Here is a 27,004-nt window from a genome sequence, read left to right on the forward strand (position 1 = left end):
TAACATTCATGCCGCGTAAAAATAAACCGTCAACTTGTGTGCCTTCGTTACCAACGTGCTGTTGCAGCTTTAGCGAGCGTCGATTTTTGAAAAAGCCTTGTGAAATGGATCGCTAAGGAGATCCGCTCGCCTTAGAGCAAAGTTACAGCACATTCCACTTTACCGGTTCAAGTAATCCGGGTTGTCTCGCTTGCTTTCGTACGCGTTCAGCGACCGAGATCCATGGCGAAAGCTGCGACGGTGACAAAACTTCGGCGCATCACGAAGAAAGACCCCGATCCTAATCCCCTCTTCACGAAATGGCTTCAGGAGTGGAAGGAGGCCGCCGTCGCCAGCAACAGCAAGCTCCAGCACGTCTACGGCAAGGTAAGGTTTGCTACAACTTTGGTGTTTAGCGAAACCTATCGGCATTCTATCCAGCACACCGCCCAAATATATTAGTCCCCGGTAATAGATCACTCGCGCATGCGTGTGAGATTACGAAATGCAAGAAACGTCTAAGCTGAATCGGCTGTCACTATGCGTAGCAAATCTCGCATCGTTCGCAATAGCTGCTGAAGCGATTGCCACCAACCGACGAGATCACTTCCACGAGAGTCAGCCTGAGCAAGCAGTTGGCGGGTTGCTAGCGGTTTTGCGATAGTTTTCGGCAAAGTTCTGACTGGTGTTGCAGAAGTCGTGGAGCGCGGTAGTGCTGAACTTTGCTTCACGAGTTGGCGGCTGGACCTAACTATATTTATTCAATCGTGTTTTTTGCTAGTTGTAACAACGTGTCATTATTTCGCATTATTCGCGGCGCCTCCGGGACACCAAAGCTAGAACCCGGACTGGTCCGTGGGTTGGGGCTCGTCGAGGCCTGCGCGTGCCAGGGCTGTATAAGATCGGCTGTCACAGACAGCCGATTTTTCATGCGAATACCCTCTGGCACGCTTCGGCCTCCGCGGCCCCAACCCACGGGCCGCCCTGCTTCCACTTTTGATTCCCCCGCTACCCCTCGAGTGCCCTGGAGATCCTGCGCCGCCTCCTTTATTATAATCTCAGGTGCTCTCCTGAGGCCTCCGTTTGCTGGTTACATGTGCCCTCCTGGAGCAGCACCTGTAAAAAATCCAACCTATCGTCGCAGCGAGAATCGTCGCAACGAGAAAAGCGGCCCGCGACTTATACAACACCAGCCAGAACCTTGCCGCTTTGTCTGCTTCTCTAAGTGGAGTTCGCTACTTTCTAGCTGAGCGACCAATGTGTTACAGGGGCGTGTAGCCACTGCGACATTTAAAGCCCCAAACTTTTCACAAGCAGCGCAGGTAAGAGGACAACTAAACCGTTACCAGGTCACAACTGATGACAGATGTCTCTCCAAATCACGACCCTCATGTAAAGTCTGTAGAAAGAGTCATCCCTAAAGGTGCCAATCACCACATGGCCTTCGCAGTGGTTGGTTTGATGAAGTAGTGCCACGGAAAAGACATCTGCACAAGGCAGAAGTTACGAAATTTGTTGAGAAATGTATATCGTAGAATGTTGACGGTAAGAATCCATCTATGTGGCAATACCCCCACCACTGTGGCTCTGTGCGTCTGAGGGCCATCTTGCTTGTTTCTCTGCATACAACATAATGATGCTTGCGTTCCCTGAGGACCGGTGGTGTTGCCTTCACATGCATGAATTTTATGTCCATTGCGCGCAACACAGTACGCCTTGATTGTCAGTGATGGGTAAAGAATGCAGCGAGAAGTGCCTTTCACGAAGTGCGTGTGTGTGCGAGTCAGCCACTCTCCCTATCCTTTGTATCCATGTCTCTCAATCTCACCTGTCCTCAGGCTGTCTCCTGCTGTGAAACTCCCACAGCCACCAACTCTCCCAAACTTTCCATAAAGCTTACAAGTCTCGGCTCTTTCTATGATTTTATGGAAAAGAAGTGCCTGCAAAAAAAAATTAGATGGTACCTGTGCCATTCTCTTGTGGCAGCAAAAGATGCCATATATTGGAAGTCAAAGTTACTGCACATGCTTCCCGCAGAAGCTATACAGTAACTCTTCTGACATTGAGGACTACACAGAGAGCAATGGAAAGAAAAATGATAGTTGTAACATTAGAAAACAGGAATACAACGGTGTGGATTGGAGAGCAAACTAAGGTGGTGGGAGGGGGTAGCCGATATTCTAGTTGACATTAAGAGGGAAGATATGGAGCTGGACAAGATATGTAATGCACAGGAGAGATAGCCGGTGGTCTGTTAGATATACAGAATATGTACCAAGAGAAGGGAAGCACAGTCAAGAAGAGCAGTGAGCTAGGTGGTGTGATCAAGTCAGAAAATTTGCAGGCACAGTATAGTGTCAGCTGGCGCAGGACAGGGGTAATTAGAGATTGCTGGAAGAGGCCTTTGTCCTGCAAGTGGACACAAGTGTTCTGATGAGGATGATACAATAACTCTACTGCTGACAGAGCCTCCCATACACTTTTCAACACCTGTACACTGGCCCTGGACCATCCATCCCGACACTCCCCACTCCTCCCCACTCCACAATGAGCTATAAAGGTAAATCTTGAATGATTGTTAAATTATTAATAAAGCGACCATGTATCCCACAGAAGGTGTGGGCTTAGGCCAAAGTATATATAAAAAAAAACAGAGTATGCTATGACACCTGCCCCTCCTCAGTGACGTGTCAGCAGGACTTTTACAAATTTTACAGTTCAGAGAGTGGCAGGTAAGAACGCCTCACTTTGCTGGAGCAAAAGTATCATGGCCAATTTCTCCTGCATTCTTGGCTTGTCATTGACTATATATCGCAACTAATTCGGGCTCACCTGGCCGCAAGAGAGTGTTTCCTTCCCCAACAGCCACAAAGCTGTGTTACTATTCTTGTATAGCACTCCTGTCATTCATGAAAGCAACACATTTAGTTTCCTGGTTGCGAAGTGTTCAAACATGGCTTTGCAAACTAACCCTTTTTTTTTTTTTCAACTTTTATGTTGTTAATTTTTCTCCATGCTGTACCATTGTTTTCTCTCTCTCTCTCTCTTGTGCTGCCATCTGTTGAGCAGATTGTGCAATGCGTCGCATACCACAATGTTGCAGTGTTCACCTCTCTTTCACTTTTCTTTCCGATTTTCTTGGCAGAACTTCAAAAGCACGGGTGCCTTGCATGCAGCTGCTTGTAGATTGCTTGCAATTAGCCAAGAGAAGCATTGTATTCGAAAGAAAAATTAATGGTCATTCCACCTGCAGGCATTAAAATCACTCAAGAAATACCCCCTGGTTCTGAAGAGCGGCAAAGAGGCAAAGATTTTGGAGTACTTTGGTGAGCAGTGTCTTTCACCTCTAATCATTTTAACAAACTGACTCACTTCTGCTGCAACGAGTTTCTGAAATTGCCACAGACGGTCTGAAATGTTTCTTTTTTTTTTTTGCAAACTTTGACAATTTGAGTGGCTGTTTTAGGCATTCACGAGAGTCAAGTGACTACGTCTTTGATACTTTAGTTGCCTCTATGAAGCTGTTTAAATGCTATTGGCATGATCTCTCTCAACCTGTGACAAGGAAGTATTGTGTGATGACCCCCATATGCTTCATCCTAATTATAGTTAGTCTTATTTCTTTCCAGTGTTTCTGATACGAAGAAAACACATTACCTTGACCTTTTATGGTGTCAAGGTATTTCTCACCTGTGCACATTTCACAACACATACAACACTAATTATAGCATATGACACCTTTCTTTCAGTCCTCCCACTTGGACCTCACCTTACTTCAATCACCTGTTGGATGTCGAGAACAAGCGAGGATTGGAAATACCTGCCAACCTCCATTATTTCTTTTACTTAGCTTTGCATGTTTAAATCAGTGTTGCTCAAGCACTTGTGCTCTATTCTTCAATCTGAGCTCAATGACTTGTTTTTATCCGCTCTTAACTGTGTTGTCAACTGACACTCAGAATAAATAAAATCAAAGAAAGGAACAAGGACAATGTGCGACTTAGACCACCAGACCCCATGCACACTCTATGTAACTGAAGCCAAATTAAGAAAAGAATCTGTGACAGCTAGCAGGCTACATAAAAAGCTGGAAAAGATTGGAGAGAGAGCGAGCAGTTCAAAACACAACACCAACATAAATTTTTGCTTTTGCATAACGCGCTCTGCAGCCATCTCTCTGCTAAGCTAGTCTGTTAGTGTTGCCATTCTCGACGCGTCTTCCTTTGTGTGTGTGCATGTCCCATTTGTGGCGAATAATGTCTTTCAGCAAACACCAATTAGGCCGAGAAGCAGTCCTCCTGAAGCCAGCGTAAGCTGAGAACAACCTCATCCGTTCTCCCGCAGGCGACAAGCTTTGCAATATGCTTGACAAAAAGCTGGAGGAGCATCGACAAGAGAACCCCGGCTGGTGTCCGGCCTCCGACTCCGCGCCACTGCTGATGGACCTGTCAGACAACGGTGACGACTCGCAAGCGTCGGCTAGCCAGGACGACGCGAGCGGCGCAGCAACCTCCAGTGGCGGAGAACGGGCGCCTGCGGGCAAGACGAAACGCAAGAAAGCCGGCGATGCTGGCCCAGCCGCCAAGAAAAGGGGGCCGCGGCAGTACATTCCGCTGCCGCGGAGCGGGGCGCACGCAATACTCTTGATCCTGGGCCAGAGAAGGCTGCAGCTCAAGGTGAAATGGACAACTTCGAGCATAATTAGCAAGTTATATACCTGCTCTTTATATTTTACAGAGTAACTGATTCCTCGATATGGCGCAGATGTTGCAGCGGCTGAATTCATCATCTACCAAAAATGCCACACTGATTGCATTGGCATAGCCGTAATTACAAAAGCTTAAACCATAAGTGCATGGCTAGCATTCTCATACATTTCTAATTTTTGGCTTTTGTAACACAACTCGGTAAAACCACAAACGACTCGTGTCATTGACATAAACATTTGTTCTTTCTTTGGCAGCATCCACATTTAAATAAGACTTCTTTCTGGAAAATTCCACGTACATCTGGCCACAAAAGTTTATGAGGCACTGGATTTGTGGAAAAGCTGAATTCCCGTGAAGCCTGTGGGTGCATATCCTTGAATTCAAAGTTTTCATTGGTAGCAGATTTTGCGACCTATGCAGTGATCCATTAAATTTAAGTGCCATGCTTTAGCAGAGTAGAGATCTAATTGCTGAAACTGTGTCATGTAATCATTTGGGGCTAATGTGCTATTTTTGTCAGTATAAAGTGTTCAAACATGGTATGTCATTCCAGTATTACAGGAGAACCTCGTATATACGTTTCTGGAAAAAAAAAATGTGCGAGAGAAATGTACTAACGAGGAAAATGTAAAATCCGAAGTTACTAAACAATTTGACAGTCTCAACGACATCTACGTAAGACGAAGAATTGCGCATATCATTGCAGCATGAGATGACAACGTCCGCCAAGCTGTTGGGGCATGAGTGGCCCGGGGCATGCGTCGTCATTCTTGCCAGTAAGATTGCGTTTGCACCCCTACGTGCCAGGCTGCTTCGGGCGAGGCATTTTGGTGGGATGTTGGGATGGGGGGGGGGTGGGGGGGGGGGCCCACTTAGCGAGAAGCATTGTGGCACAAGACGCGGTTTGCTGTTTTCCTGTCGCGTAGCATTTTAGGGTGACGACAGGAAGCCGGAACGAAATTGAGCTGGTGGCGAAGCCGGAATGTGATGCCACAAAAGCGGAATATGTATGGTGTCCTCTTTGCACCGCCCGCAATAAGGAACAGTGGTTCGTTTGGGTTACCACTTATCAAAAGCGTTTAGTACGCTTCCAAGGGTGCTACGCCATGCATTCTGTGAAACAGATAGGTAAAGATGCTTATCGCAGTAATGTTGCTGGCGATACCGTAGAAAACTGAGTGTGTGACGGCGTTTTCACATATAACAGGAAGCTTCCTTGGTGGGTACCTGCTGATCCCGATCGTGCGAGCCTTGTGCCTTGTATCATTCACATGGCATTTAGCAGCCAGAAAGCGTATCACACAATCACAGTTTGGTGATACACTGAATGTTGGAGCCAGAAGAGTGTATTGTCCAGGAACTTATTATAACTGGTAAAAAAGGAAACGTAACTGTATTAGATCATTTTTTGTGTTCTTGATCGCGAACGCTCGCACCAAGAAATCATATGAAACAGGATCATATCAGGAGGTTCTACCGTAGTAGTAAAAAAAGCCTTTATTAACGGGATGGCCTCAAGGCTTGCAAGGAGATGCGGGAAAATATTGTCACGCTTGTCTATTCAAAGCAGGGAGTTCAAACAGGCATCTCAGATGCAAGAGAGAAAGGTGTTATATAAGGTGCCATTCAGCCATGTCTGTAGGCTATGTTTGTTTTGCATACACTGGGCTGCGTTTCCACTTGTGAACCAATAGAACATGTACTACTGTATAACTTTGCACGAACCACTCGGCAGCTACTTCAGCAAGGAACTAATAGACCGCGATCTACTAAGATCCTGTCTACGATCGGCTTCTCGTGGATTTGTCGTAGTCACTAATTATGACGGCGTCATGGCGCTCATGCTTTGCACAGGCTACCTGGGCAGGGGCAAGCAGCCACGACTGGATGAGCAAATCCGACCTCATTGTCGCAGCACAGCCTCTCTGCGATGCATCCTTCACGCAGGTGAGCACGCGCAAGCTTGCCGGCCGACATTGTCAACATGACTCTGCGTGCATGCGGAAAACCACTTGCAAGTAATACGTCGTGTGACTTTTTAGAACAGTTGGGCAATGCAATGCCTGCCAACTCTTCAGAATTTTTGATGAAGTTCAAGAATTCGGCCTTGTTCTATCTACAATTTTACTAACATTTGCGTCAAGTTTTACGAAAAATAAATATCTTCCGTGGAAAAGAAACTGAACTTTATTAAAAAGAATGGTCTGGCAGTTTTGGTTGTGATGGCCTCAGGTGACGGATCAAAGTCCTTGGACTCGGGCGGCATCTTCAGCTTGCCATATGGCCCAGAGCTGGTCTTCCAGCTCTGAACTTCCGTGGAAAAGATGTTTTTTTTTTAGGTCTCTGACCATACCCTTGAAAGTCATCTGACTGTGAAAGGACACTAGGGAAGTACCAGCTTAGGCCAAGTTTATTTCAGACATGTTCCTGTAGCTGGCGAAATTGACAACAGTAAAGTTGCTGACGAAGTCGCTATGATCTAAAATGTTGCTTGGCAGTTTGTGGTGTTTCCAGTCTTTCTACCGCATGTGCGTTGTGTGTAACGGTAAACCATTGTTAAAGCATTTGCATGTATCCTTCAAAATGTGCGCTTGGCATTTTTTTTTTTTTTTTTTTTGATGCGGGCTATTCCCTCTTCACTATTAAAATGCTGTGTCCGCAAAATGTTTTCAAATTTTAATGTTAACTGCTTGGCTATTTACTGCTCACTGTTGCATCACGTGTGGATAACAAAACTAGTTATAGAAAGCCAATTTTGAGCACAACAGTGAAATAAGATCTAGGCATGCACTGTATGCTAAGGGCAAACAGTATTTTTCAATCAGTGCGCTTCTTTTTTCAGTCAGGGTAGCCACTTCAAATACATTTTAGCAGGTGATGTGTGATGAGAAGTTCCATGTTGTCATTAAGTGATGGCGCACCAACTTCCCCCTTCACAGAAAGGTACCTAGGCACACCTATAGTTAGAAGCTGAATTTTGAAACTGCTGTGAATCTGTGACTAGAGAACTCGGGTACTGGTAAGGTTGGTGGTAAGAGAGTGCCGATCTCGTAAACTATATACTCAGTGTGTGTCCATGCTTTTATTGATAGAAATATTTCTCGAGCTTACACTCCTCTTGAGAGACAGTGCATTTGTATTTCGCAGCCCCTGCCAGACACCCACTACACGGCTTGGAGCTGCATGGCGACCCTGATCAAGAAAGGACTCGTAGCCAAGCAAGGTTGTCCGGCAAGGTGAGGAGGATGTGGCCTTGGATATTTGCTTGAGAGCAGCCGGACACCCTTGAAGAATTCGAGGACAACAGTGTTACTAGTAAAAGTTCAGAATGTAGCTTTAGCTTCTCACGCTAGGCTATTGCCACGAGGTGGCATTTCTTTGTTTTTATCTCAAATTTCTTTTTCATCGCAAGTCATGTCACACATATCTGAATGCCATTTATCCCAGTGCACCAAAATGAAAACACATGCGAGGCCTATGCCTCCACTTTGGAGAACAGAAATTTAGGGAATGAAAACAAATTTCGCTCAGCGTCAAGTGCATATTACCTGCATGCTGGTTAATTTCTGCGAGTCGTTACTGTAGAGGGGACTAGTTACTGTTTTGCCAACGATGCACCATTGCCACCATGTCCAAGTGTAGATCCAGCGTGCTTCAGCAGTATCGACTGTGCTGTGGCACCATTTTTAGCTGCACTGAACTTTTGGTCACATTCTCTTGTTGATGAGAGGGAAGCACCTGACAGTGCATTCTGCGGCCTTCAATCTTCAAGTGGTTGCATCGGCATCAAGAGGTTCAAAGTGATGAGAATCTCAAACAGTGTGGACGTCACGAAAGAAGACTAGCTTTGGGAGGGCGCCAATGAGGCAAGCTTGTCAAATGATGAGGGCACTATAGCAACCAGAACGATTGAACAAAAGCGTTCACAGTTAGCTGCCAGTTGTTGCATTAGTACAGCTCAATATAACAAAGTCATTAAAAAATGTCACTTTGCTTCGTTACAGCTAAGGTTAATTATATTGAAATTTGACCTTTTATGCAAATAAGTACAGTCGCCAATTTATTTTTATTTTATTTTATTTTACTCGGAAGGGGCCGTAAGATTTTCCGAATTATAGGGCAATTAAAAGAAAATTAATTTCAATGAAAGAAATATCGATTTTTTCGAATTTGATAGTCTGTGATCAAAAATACGTTTACATGCCATGTCGACAATATCTTCACATTGGCGGCACACAGCGAAGCCTGCAACACTTTCGTGTCTACTCTATGTCTACTCGTGTCGATAAGCATTTATCGCCTCGGTATTCCTTCGCGGTCGCAGTGAAATTTGTTTATAGGATTGAAATCACGTTTAAACACATTTTATTATATTGAGGATGAAAGTACATGGTGTTCTAGGAACAAAAGTTTATGAAAACTAAGAAGATAGACACTTTGTTATATGGAGAATTTTGTTATATTGAAGTTTTTTATTAGAGCTTTAACTGTATTCTAATAGCTGTCTGAGTGGAGTTTGAGGCTTCAGCGAGTAGCCATAAGCTTGCCTCAGGTATAGTCTCACACCCTGTAAAATATAAAACACAGAAAGCTAAGTGTACGTTGGACTTTTACTGTGGACCATACTATACATCCCAAACTGCAAGATATTCTTTAGTTTTTGGGTGTAGTGGGCAACATCCTTGTGCTTGACTGGTTACTATAGCACTATTATCTTTTTTTTGAATGATACAGGTGGGAGCTAAGTCTTGTAGAATTTATTCCATTAGCATCTCTCTGTTTGTTCTGAGAATGTGTTTTCATTTCCTTCTTTTAATGAATGTATTTGTCAGCTTGTTTCTTCCCACTTATATGGCATTTCATTGCTATTTCTGTTTTTTATCGTACTTTCTTGTGTCAGCTTAATTATCAACAACAGCATGCAAGGCACAATATAGCCAGGCTAACCACTCCATATATAATTAAAGACCCGCCATCTCTGCCATGGCTTTGGGTGTCTTTAAACACTTTGGGAAGTTTTTTTTTCACAAAATCTCCCATGGACCCCGCTAGAAATTTTAGTCCAGTATTCAAAGGCAGAACACATACACTTTATTGCCCTTTATTTGGCAAGCAGCAAAAGCCTTGATGTCACTCACTTGTTGCTGAACTTGATCATTTTCTTGGCTTCGTACATGCTGGTGACGACTGATTAATTCCAGCACATAGCCTGCACCATCTGCAAAGCACTTTTGACGCAGTTGTCGCCTCCTGTTTGTTTTTTCATTGGTTTCGCATTCTTATGTTGTATTTGTGTATAAATAACATGTACAGTGAAGCATCATTATAATGCAGTAATCAGAACAGCAAATTAACTTCGCCATAAAGACCGGGCTACACAGAGCAAGAAGGTGGCGTCAAAGTGGCGAACTTTGCCCGGCGGAGAGTGCCCGACGTCAGAAAATTTAATGCCCACTGTTGATCTGGCTTGGCCAGAAAAAAATTTGCCCGGCGAACTTCGCTGTCAAATGTGGCAACTGTGTGAGGCGCGCTGGCCAGGCATTGCATGGTGCGATCTCTCTCCGACTTTCAGCGGAGCGCGCGGAAATAGTTAAAATCGTTTGTAAGCGCATATGTGAAACTTCTTTCTAATTGCTTGGCAACTAATTAACAACAAATCATGGAGTTAAAACCAATTTTATAATTTTTCTTGTTGTTTTACAAAAACACATTCACGTCTGGCAACACAGACAACTACGCGGCCAACGAGTGGGAGGGTCTGCCTGTTTTTCGCACCATGTAGCTCAAGGCAGCAAACAATCGGCGTGGCTCGGCCACGTGATGGTCATTGTGAGTTCGTTTCATGTTGCCCAGCCTTGAGCAGTACTTCTCCTAAAGCATAGAGGCCCTAAAAGAGCTGTGGTAAGGCGGGGCACGTCCGCCAACAGCGCGTGAGCTTCTAAAATGTTTACTAAAACAAAACCATGCTTGATGATGACGATGTTTCGTTCAGTTTGATTTATTGATTTCCATTTACACACACACATTCAGAGGAGTGGTAAATGGAGGTGGATAAGGGAAAAAAGCCACACAGACGTGGCTTGAGGCAACCTCACCACCTTAAGTACAATATGGCTGCATGGGATAGCACATGAAGCACCTTATATAATATATTTATACAGTGGCCATAAAGCATTGCAGTTATGCGATTACAGTGCTTAAATTCCGCTGATGCCCGTGAGCAGATGCCTTGCCGGTTGGTTATCATCACACGGTGCAGTCAGCCTCGACGACCTGGCACCAAATGCCGTAGCGGCCTTCGCAGTGTGTTTTACATGCTCAGTTTGATACAAAGACATGCAAGGGATCACCAGGCATGCTTGCACCAGGTAGACCTGCGCTGATTTCCCGCTTTCCACATTGCACTAAGTAGAGTCTGTTGCCGCTCCACTTCAAATAATCAGTCTAATATCCCACTTACACAGGGAAGCTTAGTGTCACTTTGACGAGATGTACTTTGTGACACTTTGGCAGCATGCTGCCACAGAAAAGCGGAAAGTATCATTTAAAATTGGAGGGCAGCGTCAGTGTGCAAATCAGTAGGCACATTATATGTTTCTCATTTTGGGGAATATTTGCAATATAACACGGTGTTACACTCAAGAAGTTAAAAGCAGTATTCGGTGTGCATTTTGACTTAAGTAGCATAATTTATTGCTGCCACCTTAGCATAGCCAAGCCAAGGCGAGAGAGCATTGTATCCAAGAGAAGCAGAGGAAAGCTGTCACTCTTGATTGCAGATAAGCATGGGAATGCTTATAACATTTGAAATCACAAGAAATTGAGTTTTAAGATTATTTCCAGCCCTGAAAAGTGTTCCCTTCTTCCCCCTTTCTTTTTTCTTTTTTTTTTTTTAAAGCACTGTTATTACTATGAGGCTACTTGCTTCGATGCAGCTCGGCGGCCATACTCGCTTTCACATGCATTCCACAGTGAGCTATAATTTACAGGCCTAGTTCCATCTATTCACAGTGAGTGTTACTAAATCTTTCCACATGACAAGCCTATAAATGGCATAATAATGGCAAAGTACACTTCATTGTCATACTAAATTTACCTGCCCAACAGAGGCATAAAATGCATGTATGCTGCCATCGAGGCCATGACAAATTTAGCTAAAGCAGTGTTCTGAATAAAATGATTTCATTTTAATGAGGGCTAACTGTACTCCACGATAAAAGTTGGAAGTATAGTTCCTGGCATTTGTCTCGAGCCTTTTGTGTTTATGTTTATTGTCTCATATGTTAGAAGCTCACCTTTGGAATATGGACTACCCTGGTCCTACACGCTACTTTAGCTACTAGTATATGTGAATCGTTCTTTTTTGTAGGTTCAGCCTCACAGACGAGGGCGAAGAGCTGGCCTGCCGGCTGATAGCCCCAGGTACACCACCCGGCTCGACATCGCAGGCCCTGAACAGCGATGGAATGTTCACGTCGTCTTTGTCAGATGAGGATGTGTCAAATGGCTTCCCTGTTGTAACGTTACCTCCCCCTCCACCTCTGGATTCCCTACGCATTGTTCTGCTCGTCGACTGCAGTGAAACCACCGCTGTGTAAGAGGGGCAATCAATGTTATGTGTCAGTCCTAAAGGGGGTTTGCGCTCCTTTGCGGCAACCATTTCAGTGAGGTATTTGACCTTGTAGTGCCCAATTTATCGTGTGCTACCCCGAGTTTGATACCTCCAAATTCTAATTTAAGCCTATTTTGATTTAAGCCTAACTCTGAGCCTGTAGAGGCACCTGATACACTGGTGCAAACTTTCACTCGTAGATAGCTCGACGAACCAATTACTAATTAATTAACTTTTATGCAATTAGGTCATAATAATTAGTTCATTCTAATACCACTCCGCCTTTTTTTTTACAGCTGTTCCTCTATGGCTAAGAATTTCTTAATAAGGAATATGGGCATCGCAGATGTAAAGGAGTATCAACATTACATTTTCAACTTGACCTTGTTTTTGCATTAAATGAAGGTACAAACCCTCTAAACACTAGAAAAAAGAAATACTGACAGGCTTTAGAGTATCCCATATATTTTATCTTAATAGCTCATGCCTCTTTTTTTATTGACCAGTTCTGATTTGGTATCCAGTAGGGGAATGTGTCATGACACCTTGATACGCTGGCTCGCTACATTCCTGTAGCTGCTGCAGCTACCACATATGAGCGTAGCCAGGATAAATGCACACAGCACTCCTGTTTATTTTCTTATAAGCAATGTCATTGTACCTAGCCTCATTGCTATACACGACATGGTCAAGTTTCGTTCTTTGTCTTTACCACATGATAGTGTCCATGACGCCAGGTTCAGTACTTTAAAAGACCGATCTAAGCATCAAGTTAAAATGTCTTATAACTGTTTCTCAACCTCCTGTGCTTGTTAAGTGTCATCCTCTTGTGTGTCAAGTTTGTGGTAGTCTCTACAACACTGAAAATATGTTTCAGTAGTTTGCTAATTCTTTGTTTACAACCATAGCATATAATTTCTTCTAGGCCATTCGCTGAAGTTGTGATTAGCCTGTATGCCTCCTTGTCTTCCCATTCCTGTTTTGATTGATGGTGATAATGTGGGCAGGGACCATGTTATGTAATGATTTTTGCCCCTTGTCATTGGCTGGCATGATGCCATGCCTTCGTTATCACCAGTGGTGGCCACTTGCTGCAACAAGCAATACGAAACGTGTAGGATCGAAGGAGAAGAATCTGTGCATACTGACACGACCTAAGGAGTTTTCTGTAGCTTGGAGCGTTGACTTTTTAACGATGGGTGGGTGACTTGGCTTACATTGTCTGTAGAGATATTGTGAGTATAATATCGCTGTTCACTGTAATTGAGTTTTAAAGGGATCAGAAAGCCACAGATGTTGTTTCCCCATCTTTTTTATGGTGACAGTGATTGCATGGACACTCCAAACCACAGCCACAGTGTCAGCATGGTGTTCCGGATGTACGTTTGTGCACGTGTGTGCACATGTGTACATGTGTGTATATGAAGTGTATCTGATGTCTTAACTACAGGTGTAGGAAAAAAATTGTATAGTAATGAGAGTGGGTCCCTTGTCTCAGCAGTTGGAGAGGCTGAAGACCACTTGACGGGCACACTCTGGTATCACCACGCGTGACAGCAGTCGCATACCTCATATGTCAACTTACTAGAGCTGTCCCAGCGGCGTATCTCAGCAGATCAATCAGCCACACAAATTTTATTTTTTTTCCATAAACAAGACAACATTACTGCAAGAAAAGGTGACCGGAGAAAGAAAATTTTGCAAGAACGATCAATGATGATGGTCATTGTAAGCAAATAGCCTGAACAAGCAAACGAGAGAGACAGGGAACGAACATTTTCCTTACCGAGCCCAACCATCGACCACTAGCCAACCACGAAAATGGCTGAAGAGCCAAAGAATTTGCTTGAAATGTTGCCCCTGCACCGCTTGACTAAGCTCTATAGCCACCCATGCAACAGCGATGATATGACAGTTGCATTATAGTACGGTTATGCAAGTATATAAAATGCTTATAGAAACAATCGTACAGTACCGTTATACATATGTGTAGCTACAAGGACAATCACACAGTATGCACATGACAGTGTACGATTACATATATGAGCAGTTACAGAAACAGTTAAACAGGAAATAAGCTTTTTTTGTTGTTGTTTTTACTAACGGCCAGAACATTGACATTTTTCCTGTCTAGCTCATTTATTGGTGTTGCCAATGCGTCTTTATGTGTTCCTTTCCCCCTATGGGAAAGAAATACTTGAATATGCACTGGCACAGATCAATGAGGAAGCTATTGCTTGATTTTGACGATCATCCACTAAATTTTCTGCTTTGGGATTTTTTTTTTCCATCTGCAGTTCGCAGGAGCGGTTCTTGCGTGAACTACGAGCATTGGACATCCCTCATGAAGTTCGGAGACTCAATGTGGGGGACTTTGCGTGGGTGTGCCGGTCGGAGGGGGGTGTACACGGACGGCGTGAATGGGTACTTGGACCCCTGGTGGAGAGAAAGCGAACTGATGACCTAGCAAAGAGCATCATGGATGGCCGCTTCCATGAGCAGAAGGTGAAGGCCAAAAAGCAGCTATGCCTACCCTAGATCTATCAGACCCGTACTGTCAAATCTCAGTGCAAGATGTGTGCACAGCAAGGTATCGAACAGGCAATGAACTGAAAACGAAAGAGAGAGAGAGAGAACATTATTTTTGGGCGAACTGGAATGTTACATTTTTTCTATAGAATGAAATCAAAAAGACAAAATCACACTTTTCAGTTCACATTGTCCACATTCTCTAGAGCTTTTCATCTATGCATTGCCTGTACTTGTGGCTCAACCACGTTTCCTCATTCGTAAATGCACGTGAGCTTCCTGCAATTTTAGAAGTGGTGGCAATGTTAGCACAGCTTCCACCATTTCATGGTTGGAAGGCAGGCATGTTAGTAATAGACTCGTGAGCATTTGAAATTGGTGACCAAATCAAAACACACCACACCATACATTATAGTCAAATCTTGCATACAAGAAAAAGGCATACCATTGAAGTTAGTGTGTGGATTACTAAGGGGTGTTCAGCAGTTTGAGGCACTTACCGTATTTTTGCGCGTATAAGCCGCTGCAAGAAATTCAACAAATCAAACATTGAAGCAGGGTGCTAGTTATATGCGAATTTTGCCTTGAGTTGTGGCTTCACGGCTGTGCAGCTTGCACTGCCATGAAGCCACACTTCAAGTCAAGGTTCTCCGCCACTCAAAGGTTTGTTTTCTCCTAGGGAAACCCACCCTCTCTCCCCATGCCTGCTTGTTGAAGCTCCCTTCTCCCCTCCTTTTTGGTTGCCCGTCCTCCTCTTGTTTTGCGAGTTGCCATTTTGCATTTAGTAGGTAGTTAGCGAATAGTGCACGCAGTGCCGGTAAACTCGTACGTCACCCATTCTCGTGGCGCTCACTCCCTCGGTCCACGCAACATGCTTTGCGATGCGGTCGAGAGCCAAATCACAACTGAGATATTCGGCTTGGTCACTTTTGCTTCGTCACCATTGCCCGTTCAAGGGCTCCTCGTCCGCGCTGTCATCCTCTGTCGTGTAAATGCTAGCTGTGAAGTGACGCGATTCACTTCACATGTCATGTAACTGATTCGTCCACAATCACATCCATCGTGTGAACCCTGCTTTAGAAGTATCGCCAAAGAGAGAGGGGGACGTATTGAACCGCTGACTGAAGGTACAACGTGGTCAAAATCGTGTATCCACAAACGGGGACTGTTTTTGCCAAGATTTCAGCTTTGTACGCAGTAATTTCCAGCGGATGAACGCACGGGTGCTTTTTATTGACATAGCAATTATAGAGACACTCCAGACGCATTTCTGCCGTCGACATGGGTGTCGCTGTAAGTTTCCGTTAAAGTCCAAGGCTGATAAAAGCATCACCACTTGCTGTGTGCTGTATGTGCAAGTGAAAGCCTGCGAGGGTAACCTGGCGATCGCGACTCAATCTCGTGCACACAATGGTGGAAAGCGGGGAGGAAGCGCACCACCTTGTGTTGCGTGCAAGGCTTCAAGGGGAGGGGGGGCGCATTCTACTCCGGGCGGCCATGCGTGCCTGGCTGGGCTGCTGTATCTTGAAAGCCATCTGCGATGGGTACGGAGTCAGCGCTGTGCAGTCTTTTCACAGTGTACTTCGTGCTAATGCAAGCGGCTGCACGAAGGTCAATTTGCTCACTGCAGCTGCCACGTTTCCTCACTGCAGCATTCTGACTGCGAGTTTCTGCGGTCATAGACTGAGATGTGTTCATGTTGGCTTGTGCTCATGTGACACCATGCTCGTTAACTTATTTAGTATGCCTATGTGTACAAGTTTATGCAGTCAATAAAACTACTATCCATACTTCGTATAGCTGTCCACTAATTTGCTATGAATGCTTCGCCTTTTGGGCTAAACTGTGACTTGTCTTTCTTTCCAGGCTGTTGTAACTGGGTGTACGGTTATATACAATGACAGGTTATGTGTGGAAATATACGGTTAAACTTTTGCTTGCCAAGATTTATAGCAGCACTGGACATCACACTTTGTGTGTTAGTTCCCATTACGGAGCGTTTTGACAGTACCCTAACAATATCGTTAGCTAAATTTCACTGCTGAACATTGTAGTAATTACCAACTTCACACATAATGTTGCCACTAAATTCAAGCCTGTCTAGGCTCAAGACAACTTCACTTTGTAAGAGTACGGAGACTAGCACCAATTTTGACATGTCCTTCTGCACTATTGAGGCACTATCCATTAGCATTATACAGTAATGGCCGCTGGATAAAAAAAAGGAATGTGCTGCTTGCTTCATCAGGCTGGCTGCAATGGGAGCTAAAGTCTCAGCTGTAGTTGCGTTCTTAGCCGCTTGGCTGGGCCGAACGGTTCTCGTGGTTTTAGACGGGATGTGTCTGTTTCCACAGGCAACAGCGTTCCAAGCGCATTCCTAACATATTTTCTCTGCCGATCCCAAACAACAGTCCCCGACTGGTGGTGCCGCAGCGGATGACAGCGTTTTCGATGCAGGCGGCAGGCCGCACCTTTCTTTTCTCCAGCTGCCGTGACACAGGTAAACCTCGGCATAACAAAGTCAGTAAAATTGGCACTTTTCTTAATTATTTTGAAATTTTTTTGTATTAAAATTCGACCTTTTATGCAATTAAGTACAGTGGCCGCTGCGTTTTTTTTTTACAGGGTGTGGCTGTTACATGAGGCAGGCTAATAGCTGCTCATTGAAGCCTCAAACTGCACTCAGACTGCTATGCACTGTTATGTAACCACTGGCGACTATCTGTCAACACTTTTGTTCAGTCGTCTTCATAGCTTCCACAGCTGTCATTGTTTGAGGAGATCACATCATCGGCACTCTTTCAAAGCTCGGCGTTTCCTTGAAGCTCTTGCCAGTGGCATCAAATGAAAGTGCACACCACACTTTCAAAATTCCAGCGCGCACTACTTGCAGTGGAACCTTATTCACATGCCCTGCGGGGGAACGTCTCCAAAAGCATGCGTTGCTAATGTTTATAAAGCACAGCATAACAGCAGCTACAACCAACAACGCAGCACAGCCAATACTGTTGAAGCGCACTGCATCCTCGCTGTGCAATCCAGCAGAACTTGGCGGTGGGGATGACGATGATTATCCGATCGTCGGCAGGACAGTAACTAGGGCCGTCTAGTGGGCTCGTGGAAATTAACCGGCACGCAGGTGTGCACTCGACACTTCGTGAAACTTTCTTTTCCCAGATTTAGCGCTCTCTAAAGTGGGGTTGCAGGCCTTACAAGACGCCGGACCTTGCATGAGTAAATTTTGTATTTTTGTGTCAGATGTGACTTTGTTATAATGAGGTTCTAATGTACGTTGTCTTTTGCCCCCTTCTGTTCGCCCCATTAGGCCTGCAGTGTTCAATAAATAAATAGGCACGAATCTGCTCTGTACAGGTGCGACTCGTGGCATCCGGTATCAAGCCTCTGGTCTACCTCATCGAGGAAACGGGCGGAAAGTCCACTTCCTGTATCTCCGATGCCGCCTTGGAGCAGGGCATTCTTAACACGCAGGTGGAGGCTGCATTCTGATTTCTCACATTTTGAAAGGCCTCTCCGCTTGTCGACACTTTCTCGCAGTTGCCACTTTTAAGTTGAACCTTTAAATACAAATTCGTTGCCGGCTGATTAGCATGTGGTGCGCTAATAGCTATCATGGCTCAGCAATTCAAGAAACTCAGCCAGATCAACCCCTTATTATGCTCTAAGCACGACTCAACAGAGCTCTTAGGGTCCATTTGTTTGCTTGAGATGAAGACGCATCCAAAGATGGTATGATTCCATCATTGAAAAAGGCTGCTGGCGTCACAGCAACCGCTTAACCCTGCACTGCCATTTTGAAACCCGGGGGAGCTATACTTCTGCTGTGTGTTCATCAACTGCGTCCACAAAAAGGAAGCTGGCGCCATCTAGTGGCGCATCATTCACTCCAAGATAATGAAATGACTACCATTTATGCGTGGCACTCGATAGACAAAACGAAATATCTGGACGAGCGAGACTCGTCACCGGCACAGAAAGGGTTAACCAACTTGACTTGTTGCACCTGGGAAAAACACCCGGCACCTAAAGGGTTAAAGGAAAACTTAAGAGAACTGCCAAATCACATTTTAGCCTGACAAAGTATTCTTTGAAAACTTTATTTTCGCTAATCTCACGGTAATAGGTTGGTTATATATTAGTAAAGAAATTGAGGGTCAAAGATTCAGTTTCTGAATTTCGCGCCTACACCCCATGGCCAGTACGCCAGTGTGATGTCACGGATTTAAAAAACATTTTTGCATACTTGGGTCATTGTGGCTCAGTAGATGCTCGAAAAAATTGACAAGTTCAGCGCTTGCAGTCGATCTTTGTCGATCAAAATATTGACTAGGCCCGAGCAGACATTACCAAAATCTGTAGCGGGAACTTCAATGCGGAGTCACCACACGTCTTTGGTTTTTCTGTCTTTTAGAGCACAGTTCTTAGGCGCCCATTCCTGTGGCAAGCACTGGCATTGGCGTCATCCCTCGGCATCTTCATAACCAAGCAGACGAAAGATGGCAATAGCGAAGACAGCGCAGAGAGGAAAGAGGAGGAGGAGGGTATGGTGAAAGCATGAGAAGAAAAGCGTAGTGCTGTGCAAGACAGGCTTTGCGGCGACGATTGTTACAAGATGGCATCGCAGTAGCACACACATCGTCTGTTCACCGATGAAGCCACCGGTACCATATATGGAAAGAAAGTGCTGCTGGAACAGAGGTTTGTCTGTGGCAGCTGCTGTGAAACACACCCACGCATCACCCACGCACTGCCTCTCGCAATCTCCCGATTAGCGAGACAGTCGTGCCACACTTTTCTCCATTTGCAACATGCCGCACGAGACAGATTGTCTGTGCCAGCCATTGTATAGTGAAATGAAAACACGTATACAGCTGCACTGAAATTTCGCATTAGGGAGTGTCGTAATCGTCAGTTTTATCGGCTATACCCGTTTGCTCTCTGATCCAAGAGAACAGTTTGAATCAGAGAGCAAACAGGTATAGCTGATATTCTAATTCTGGGCAGGTCATGTAATGCGCAGGTTAGATAACCATTGGACCATTAGGGCTACAGAATGGGTACCAAAAGAAGGGAAGCGCAGTCGAGGATGGTAGAAGTCTAGGTGGGGTGATGAAATTAGGAAATTCACGGGCGCTAGTTGGAATCGGTTGGCGCAGGACAGGGCTAATGGAGATCGCAGGTAGAGGCCTTAGTCTTGCAGTGGACATAAAATGGGCTTCAGCTGCTGCTGGTGGTGGTGATGATGATGATGATAATTTTGTACTTGCAAAGCCTCTTCTTGTGTAAAAGTGCTTTATTTATTTTTTTATAGAAGGGCAACTTACTAATGCAGCTGAAATACTTTTTTCTCTTTAATGCCCCTTTAATGCGAGACAGCCTTCGCCAAAATGCCCTCTGCGTTACATGCTCTCCTCAGGTGTCGGATGGTTTCCTGATCAAGTGGACGCGCGACCCCAGAGACACAGCCTGCTTCCTGGGCATCACGACGTGCCACCTGCAGACCAAAAAGGCCTCGGCCACATCGTCGGTCGAGTTTCTCGAAGGGAAGCCCACCTGGGAGGACTTCAATGCCGGGGGTGTAAAGAGCCGAGTAAGGAAATTCCATTAGGGAGTGTTGAGCCCCGAATTGGGGAACTCTGTGCATTTTGCAACCTTCATCATCTTATGCTGATCTGTTAGTCTCTTCAGGTGCTCTGTCCACGCATCATTATAGCGCATGAAAAGCAAAAGCACTTCATGAAAATGATTGTACAAGTATGATAAAGATGATATTTAAAATCGGTTGCATACATATTAAAACTTCTGATTGGAAGCAAGCTTTAATAATAAGTGTACTAAAGTGCTTTAGTAAAAGGAGTGCCTAGGCTGATTCGTATGCATGCTAACTTGTCTCTCTAAACCATTCTTTCTTTTATTCTTCTTTTTCCTTGCTTCGCTTCTGCCTGTAGGGCCTTCAAGTACGTGAGATGCTAGCCCTAAATCTGCTTCAAGTCAAGGGTCTGTCACTCGACAAGGTGATGCCACTAGTGGAAAAGTACCCAACACCTATAAGGTCAGTTGTTGCATGTTTGCGAGTCTCATGCTGCACCTAATATAGTAATGACAGATGTTGCGGTAGTCAGGCGCACCTTCTAGACACCAATTGCACAAACGCATAAACAGAAAAAAAAGATGTTGGCACACTTCCCATGCTTTTCACGCAATGGGTTGCAGTTTTTTCTTCAGCTGTCGCAACCAAGTATTGCCTCCGGTTGAAGCAAAACTGAAGAAATCATATCGCAACGAGGACTCTGGCACTATCTGGTTGTAGAGAACGACACCGTTATGCCAACACTCTGAAGACCTCCGAGATCAAGTTCTGCAACTCCATATCGCGGCATGAAATTGTACCGCTGTTGTAATTGTGCCACTTCAGTACTAATACTAGCTGAACCCACTCAAAACGATACCCATTTTAACAATATATCGGATGGAACAATGAGCAGCCAATGCGCTGTCAACTTGTGCATGTGCTATATAGTAAAATTAACCGGTCACTACAATGCTCCCATGATGCATTATCGGTCGTAGCAGTTAAATCTGGCTGCTTGGTGTGGGCGCCGAAAGAAAAAGGAAAGCAAAATCCTCGAAGAAAATAAAAAGAGGCCGTCGCTTTGCCACACCCGCCTTTGTGCCGCACTTCTTTGTTGCATCGCGTTGCTGACCTTGCATGCCTCTTCCTCATCTCCTTTCCAACTTCTCGTCAACGTCAAAAAAGTGGAAGGGAGACCAGAGAAGAGCGTGCAAGGCCAGCCATGCGATGCGATGAAGGCGTGCCGTGCAGGGCGCACGGAATAAAAGAGGGTTTGGCGAAGCAACTGTTTCTTTTTATTTTCTTAGAGGATTCGCGTTCTTTCTTTTTTCGGCGCACACGCCGAGTAGCCAGATTTAATTGTTACAGTCAACAATGCAGTATGGGGGAATTGTCGTAAACAGTTTATTTTGCCATAGAACACACACAAGCGTTCACAGAGCAGCAGCTCATTGTCGCATCTGAGTGTTGCTAAAACCAGCAATGCTAAGCATAAGTGGGTTTGGCTGTACTTCCTTCTGTCTAATGAACAATGTTTGAACATTTGTACCCTCGGCTTTATTCCTACAAGCCTGTTATAACAATTATCGATTATAACAATGGGATATTCTTGGCGCTTCAGTATTCTTATAAGTGGGTTCGATCATATATTGCTGAAAGCTGGGGCAGTTGGTTGTTGCCATTACGAAACATTGTTACACCGCTAAGGAAAACGAAGACATAAGCATGAAATGCACTGGACGGATTCATGTCATTGCGCTGCACGCACGAGACTTTTTATTTGTCTTCATCTTCCTTAGTGCTGTAACCGTAATTTGTAATGCCACTTAAATAATTGTGAAGTCGTGCGTGAGTGTCCTAGTGTCCGACTGTGTTGTGGCTTTCACCATTTTATCCAGGTTGTTTGAAGCATTCGAGAGAGCTGCCTCTGACCCTCGCGGCAAGACGGCATTCCTGAAGGACTGTGGGTAAGGGAGTCGCTCATATTGTTGCCCTTCTGTAGCTCACTGCTGGAGGTGTTGAAGCTTGGGAGTTCATGCAGTCATTTGAAACACCAAGTTTGTGACTTGGTTCTGTTGCCTCGTTTGCATCTTTGGCATCATTGTGACACCAGTATGGACAAAACATTCTTTAATTTCATGACGCGTGTTATTCTCTCAGGTTTTGTACACCTCTTAGGAAACCTTTGAATTTGGGAAAAGGGGATTCAAACGCCCATAAAGCTTCTTGATTTCATTCAAAACTGCAGTTGGGGGCGACTTCTGAGCATTTAAAGTAACAAATTATTCCACAACGGTGCGATACCATAGACTTTATCAGGTTGTCCATGGTATTGGACAACCTATATCTCTCTATATCCTCTATAGTATATCCTTTTTTGAGAGTTTCGCCAAGCAACTGCACTGTAACATATCCATAGCCACTACAGAAGACTTGTTTAAATCGCCATTACCATAATTTTTGTTGTTTTGCTACTTGGTTTACATTGCAGTCATCCCGGCTTTACTTTTTAAAGCCTCGGCTCTACAAATGCCTCAAGGAGAGAAAGTAGCTTTCAGCCACTTGGCTTTAATGTGGCAGGTATCTTTGGATGAAGTTTGACATTGCTAATCCTCACTGAGCAAAGTGTGCGATGTTCCAAAAGGCAATTGACATTGTTACGGTGGGAAAGTCGACTTTGAAAAGCCATCTGAAGAGTTTGAAGTGTGTGTGCAATTCAGTGACTGCTTAGGTGTAAAGAATTGCAACTCGGAAGAAGACCTGAATATTTTTTCAGTTTATGTGTACGACTTAAGTTTGTTTCAGCCTCCATAAATCTTGGCCTTCAGCAACCTGGAAGTTCCTGAATTGACTTTGAATTTTGTGTCGTATGTTCTGTACGAATCCTGTTGTTTCCACAAATGTCAACTCCAGGCCTGAACTCTTGAGCACCATTTTAGCTACAGGAGATTGGCTGTTTCTTGTGCAAATTCATCTGTATAAATCATTAACATCAAAATAATAATAACAACTTAATAAGAGAACCCATTACGTGGCAACATGCTAGCACCTCTTGAAAGCGCTCAGCCAGCTGTCTTTTAGAACTTCTGTTTTCTAACGCACTTCGCGCATAATAGCCAATTTTGAAGAAGCACTCTAAGCACGCAATGTCCTAAGACTCACAAAAAAAAATTCAGCACAATTATTTTTGCTTGCAGTGACTGGCATCTGGTGTTAGCTCGGTGCATAAACTTATAGATACCGTCCCGCAAAGAGTTAGTTGCATGACTGACCCGATACGCAAAAGAAAGTTCTTGGGAACCTTACACAATTGTCAAAGCGCCCAGTAAAACATTCCGGATGCATGTGTATAAATGGCAGCACGGAAACAGCAGAAGAGGACTAAGAAGCAAAGGGACATGGCTGGCCGGCATTGCCGGGGCCAGGTCAAGTGCATATGTATACACCTGCCCAAGAAAGGGAATCGGAAGACAGGTGCCGGTGTAGCTCATTTGGTTTAGAGCATTGCACCTGCCTTGGGGAGGTTGTGGGTTCAGCTCCCACCGATGGCAAGCCTTATTTCCTTCCTCTTTCATTTTGCCTCAAAATTTCTTCATTTCGATTTGAAAAATACAGTTCATTTCCTTTGTGCTCTCCTGGGATTCATGTGGTTGTTACTATTTAAAAAAAAAACACACACATTAAGCCCCATTGGCTTCATGACTTCTTGCACAAATAGGCAGAACAACGTAAAACTTCTGTGGCACTTATAAGGTGATTGTAGTTAATCTTTTTATTTATTTATTTATTTATTTATTTATTTAGGATGCATCACAGGGCTTCCAAAGAAGCATCGAGCGAGGCGGGCACACAGCAATAAACAAAGTTATGTCAGTAGTGAACAAACATTTCTCTGTGTAAAAGGGTAATTAATGTCTGTTAATGACAATTTAATTTTATTGTTTATATTTATATGATCCATGTTTTAGTACCAAGGAACTGCAATCTCTGACAACTGTAGTTTGGTCTGTATTTCGGGAAAAAGGAAATCAGTGGCATAGTGATGACTGGATTAGTTTACCAATAATGATTAAGTACACTAAGGATTAACATAATTATAGAATACAACTAAAATCTATAATTAGGTAACTCACGCAAACAAATTTAGTGTGAGTTGCAAGTTGTTCAGCATAATAAAGCTTTAAACACTACGCCAGTTGACTGGTTGAGGGCAACATCAGCTTCGATGGAGCAGTGAAATTAATAAACCTTGCGGGCATAAGGTGGAGTAGGCTGATAATGGAGGTGATGATAAAAGTTTGATTATCTTTGTCACATGTTGTTGCTTGACTTGAGGCTGCCCTTTTCTATGCAGGATCACTGGCAAAGCCTTGCATGAGAAGCTGTTGGCATTGTACGGAAGTGTTCAGCCATTGCAATGAAGGAAGGCCTGTGCATCACAGTGGTCACTGAAAGAAAATATAGAGAAGATTATATATATTTATATGTCATGGGATTAGCAATGGCTCCTAACTGCCCCTTCTTCCATCGTCAGCACAAGCACATCAGCCACAAATTGACAACTGAGCAGAATTCTTGTTTCAATTCTGACCCCTGCACTTTGTTGTCGTTGGTCATTTTCGAGAGAAATGCCCAAAATAAAAGTTTTTGTTCGCTGAAGTTCCAATGACCTCTGTATGTGTGTGCTTGTGTACGTGCAGGTGTACGTGCATGTATATATGCATTATGCACCTCAACAGTATAGAGTACTTGATTGTGAAGAATATATGGGAGCTCACTTGTTTTGTGGTTGTTCACAAAAGTAGGGCATATACTGACACAAATTGTCACCTGCCTGTGAATGTTAATTTGATTAGAAAAGTAAAACCCAAAGCAACTGCAGTTCTCACCGTATGAATTATTATATAAAAGTCACAGTTTTGCCCGAAAGGCGAAGCATCCATTGCGATAGCAAATTAGTAGACAGCTATACTAAGTAAGGATAGCAGTTTTATCGGCCATATGAACTTGTAAACATTCACTTACTAACTGAATTAATAACCAAGGTGTCAGCGCGCAAGCAAACATGAACACGTCACACTCGATGACTGCGGACACTCGTCATAACGCAGGCGTGAGCAGCAAGCGCGGCAGCAGTAGCGAGCAAAGTGACCTTCGCGCTGTCTATCGCTTCAACGCAAACTGAGCGGCGAGAACACAATGGAACATAAATCCACAGAGGTTTGAGCCGTCTGCAGATCGCTATCAAGATACGGCGCGTGCGGCCGCGCAAAGTACGTGGTTGCTGGCCGAGTAAAAGCCGCCCCCTCCCTCCCGCGCTGCCTCCCCGCTTTCCTCCCTATCGCGCGCGAGGTTGAGCCTCGATTGTGAGTTCCCCTTGCGCCCGGACGCGAAATACGCAGTTGCTGCCGGAGCGCAACGCCCATGCCCCCACGGCCTTTCGCGCGACGGAAGACAGCGTGCTTGCTCTCCGCTTTCCTCCCTCGCGCGCGCCAGTTGAGCTGCGATCGTCAGCTCCCGCCACATACTTTCACTCGCACATACGGCACGTGGCAACGGTGTTATCGCCTTTGGACTTTATACGGAACATAACGGCGACGCCGACGGCAAAAATGCGGCTGGAGTGTCCATATAATTGCTACCGCTTTTAAAAAAAGAATTCAATGCATTCGTAGTTGCGCTAATTGCAAAGGCATGCAAACATATTGCTGCCAAGCTTGACATGATCTAATTAAAAGAGATGTCCATGAATACACAGTATTTGTATTACTAACACTTGGGTTGAATTTTACGAAAAGAAAGGCTGAGTACGCAAAAAAATTTGAAACGACTACTTTATTGCCTTTAACTCATCATTGGAATGAAGGAAGCTTTAAAATTATAGAATGCGAGTGCGAAAATTCGCTTTGGTCTTTAGTGGTGGTGATTTGGGCTAATTGATACTCCCTGACGTTTGTTTGAATTAGCGTCCCCCTGTCCCTCGGCTGTCTCGTTTCGTTCACTGATTCTTATTAGCGCTAATTCGACAAAAATGTCATTAGTGGGTCGTTGATTGAGCACACATTAACATCAACTTGAATCACGGATTGCAACTGCAATTATGATGGAGGCCAATCGTTGAAACTATAGATGCCTGAAACCGCTTGAAGAACGCTCCGCCAAGTCGAACGCGCAATTTGTGTGAGCTTTCCGAAACCGAAACCAAACAAAATAGTATTTGGCTAATTGTAGAGATGATCACAGAGATTACTTTAACTATCTCATTTACAAACGATCATTAGAGCTGTAATATGACTTTCGCAAAGCTGTTGCTTTCATAACAAAAGTTTTTTGAACAAGTTAGTGCCCCTTATCTACCACGGGGTGGCGGACGCTCGCTTCAGACAACTCCACGCAGCATTTCGGTGGATGCCGTGGACAGCTGTTTACTCGGTTTGTGAGGCGTTTATTTCGGAAGACGGGCACACGGCCTCGACACCGGCACCATGGTTTTAGCCGACTTGGGCCGCAAGATCACCAACGCGTTGCGGTCCCTAAGCAATGCGACCATCATCAACAAAGAGGTGGGTGCCTTCCTCCGACCAA

The 27,004-nt window shown here is 44.5% G+C and overlaps 2 protein-coding genes across 3 annotated transcripts in view; both read left to right on the forward strand.

Annotated features, from left to right (window-relative positions):
• mus81 (mus81 structure-specific endonuclease subunit) lies at nucleotides 1–25,082 on the forward strand. Of its 2 annotated transcripts, XM_075699197.1 has the most exons (12): nucleotides 1–366; nucleotides 3,233–3,305; nucleotides 4,324–4,655; nucleotides 6,543–6,635; nucleotides 7,836–7,924; nucleotides 12,058–12,282; nucleotides 14,598–14,805; nucleotides 18,202–18,318; nucleotides 20,264–20,437; nucleotides 20,796–20,899; nucleotides 22,318–22,386; nucleotides 24,774–25,082. In XM_075699197.1, the coding sequence occupies exons 1-12, from the start codon at nucleotides 223–225 to the stop codon at nucleotides 24,838–24,840; spliced, it is 1,695 nt and encodes a 564-aa protein (XP_075555312.1). In that variant the 5' UTR covers nucleotides 1–222; the 3' UTR covers nucleotides 24,841–25,082. The 2 variants fall into 2 exon arrangements, with proteins under 2 accessions (XP_075555312.1, XP_075555313.1); XM_075699198.1 differs by lacking the exon at nucleotides 3,233–3,305.
• A 1,705-nt stretch (nucleotides 25,083–26,787) lies between these two features.
• Srp54k (signal recognition particle 54k) overlaps nucleotides 26,788–27,004 on the forward strand; it is a 34,337-nt gene continuing 34,120 nt past the window's right edge. The window contains exon 1 of the mRNA XM_075699199.1: nucleotides 26,788–26,982. Coding sequence (XP_075555314.1) covers nucleotides 26,905–26,982 — 78 coding nt within the window. The 5' untranslated portion in view covers nucleotides 26,788–26,904. The remainder of the gene's footprint in view (nucleotides 26,983–27,004) is intronic.

The sequence above is a fragment of the Dermacentor variabilis genome, chromosome 7 (assembly GCF_050947875.1).
Source record: "Dermacentor variabilis isolate Ectoservices chromosome 7, ASM5094787v1, whole genome shotgun sequence".
Classification (NCBI taxonomy): domain Eukaryota; kingdom Metazoa; phylum Arthropoda; class Arachnida; order Ixodida; family Ixodidae; genus Dermacentor; species Dermacentor variabilis.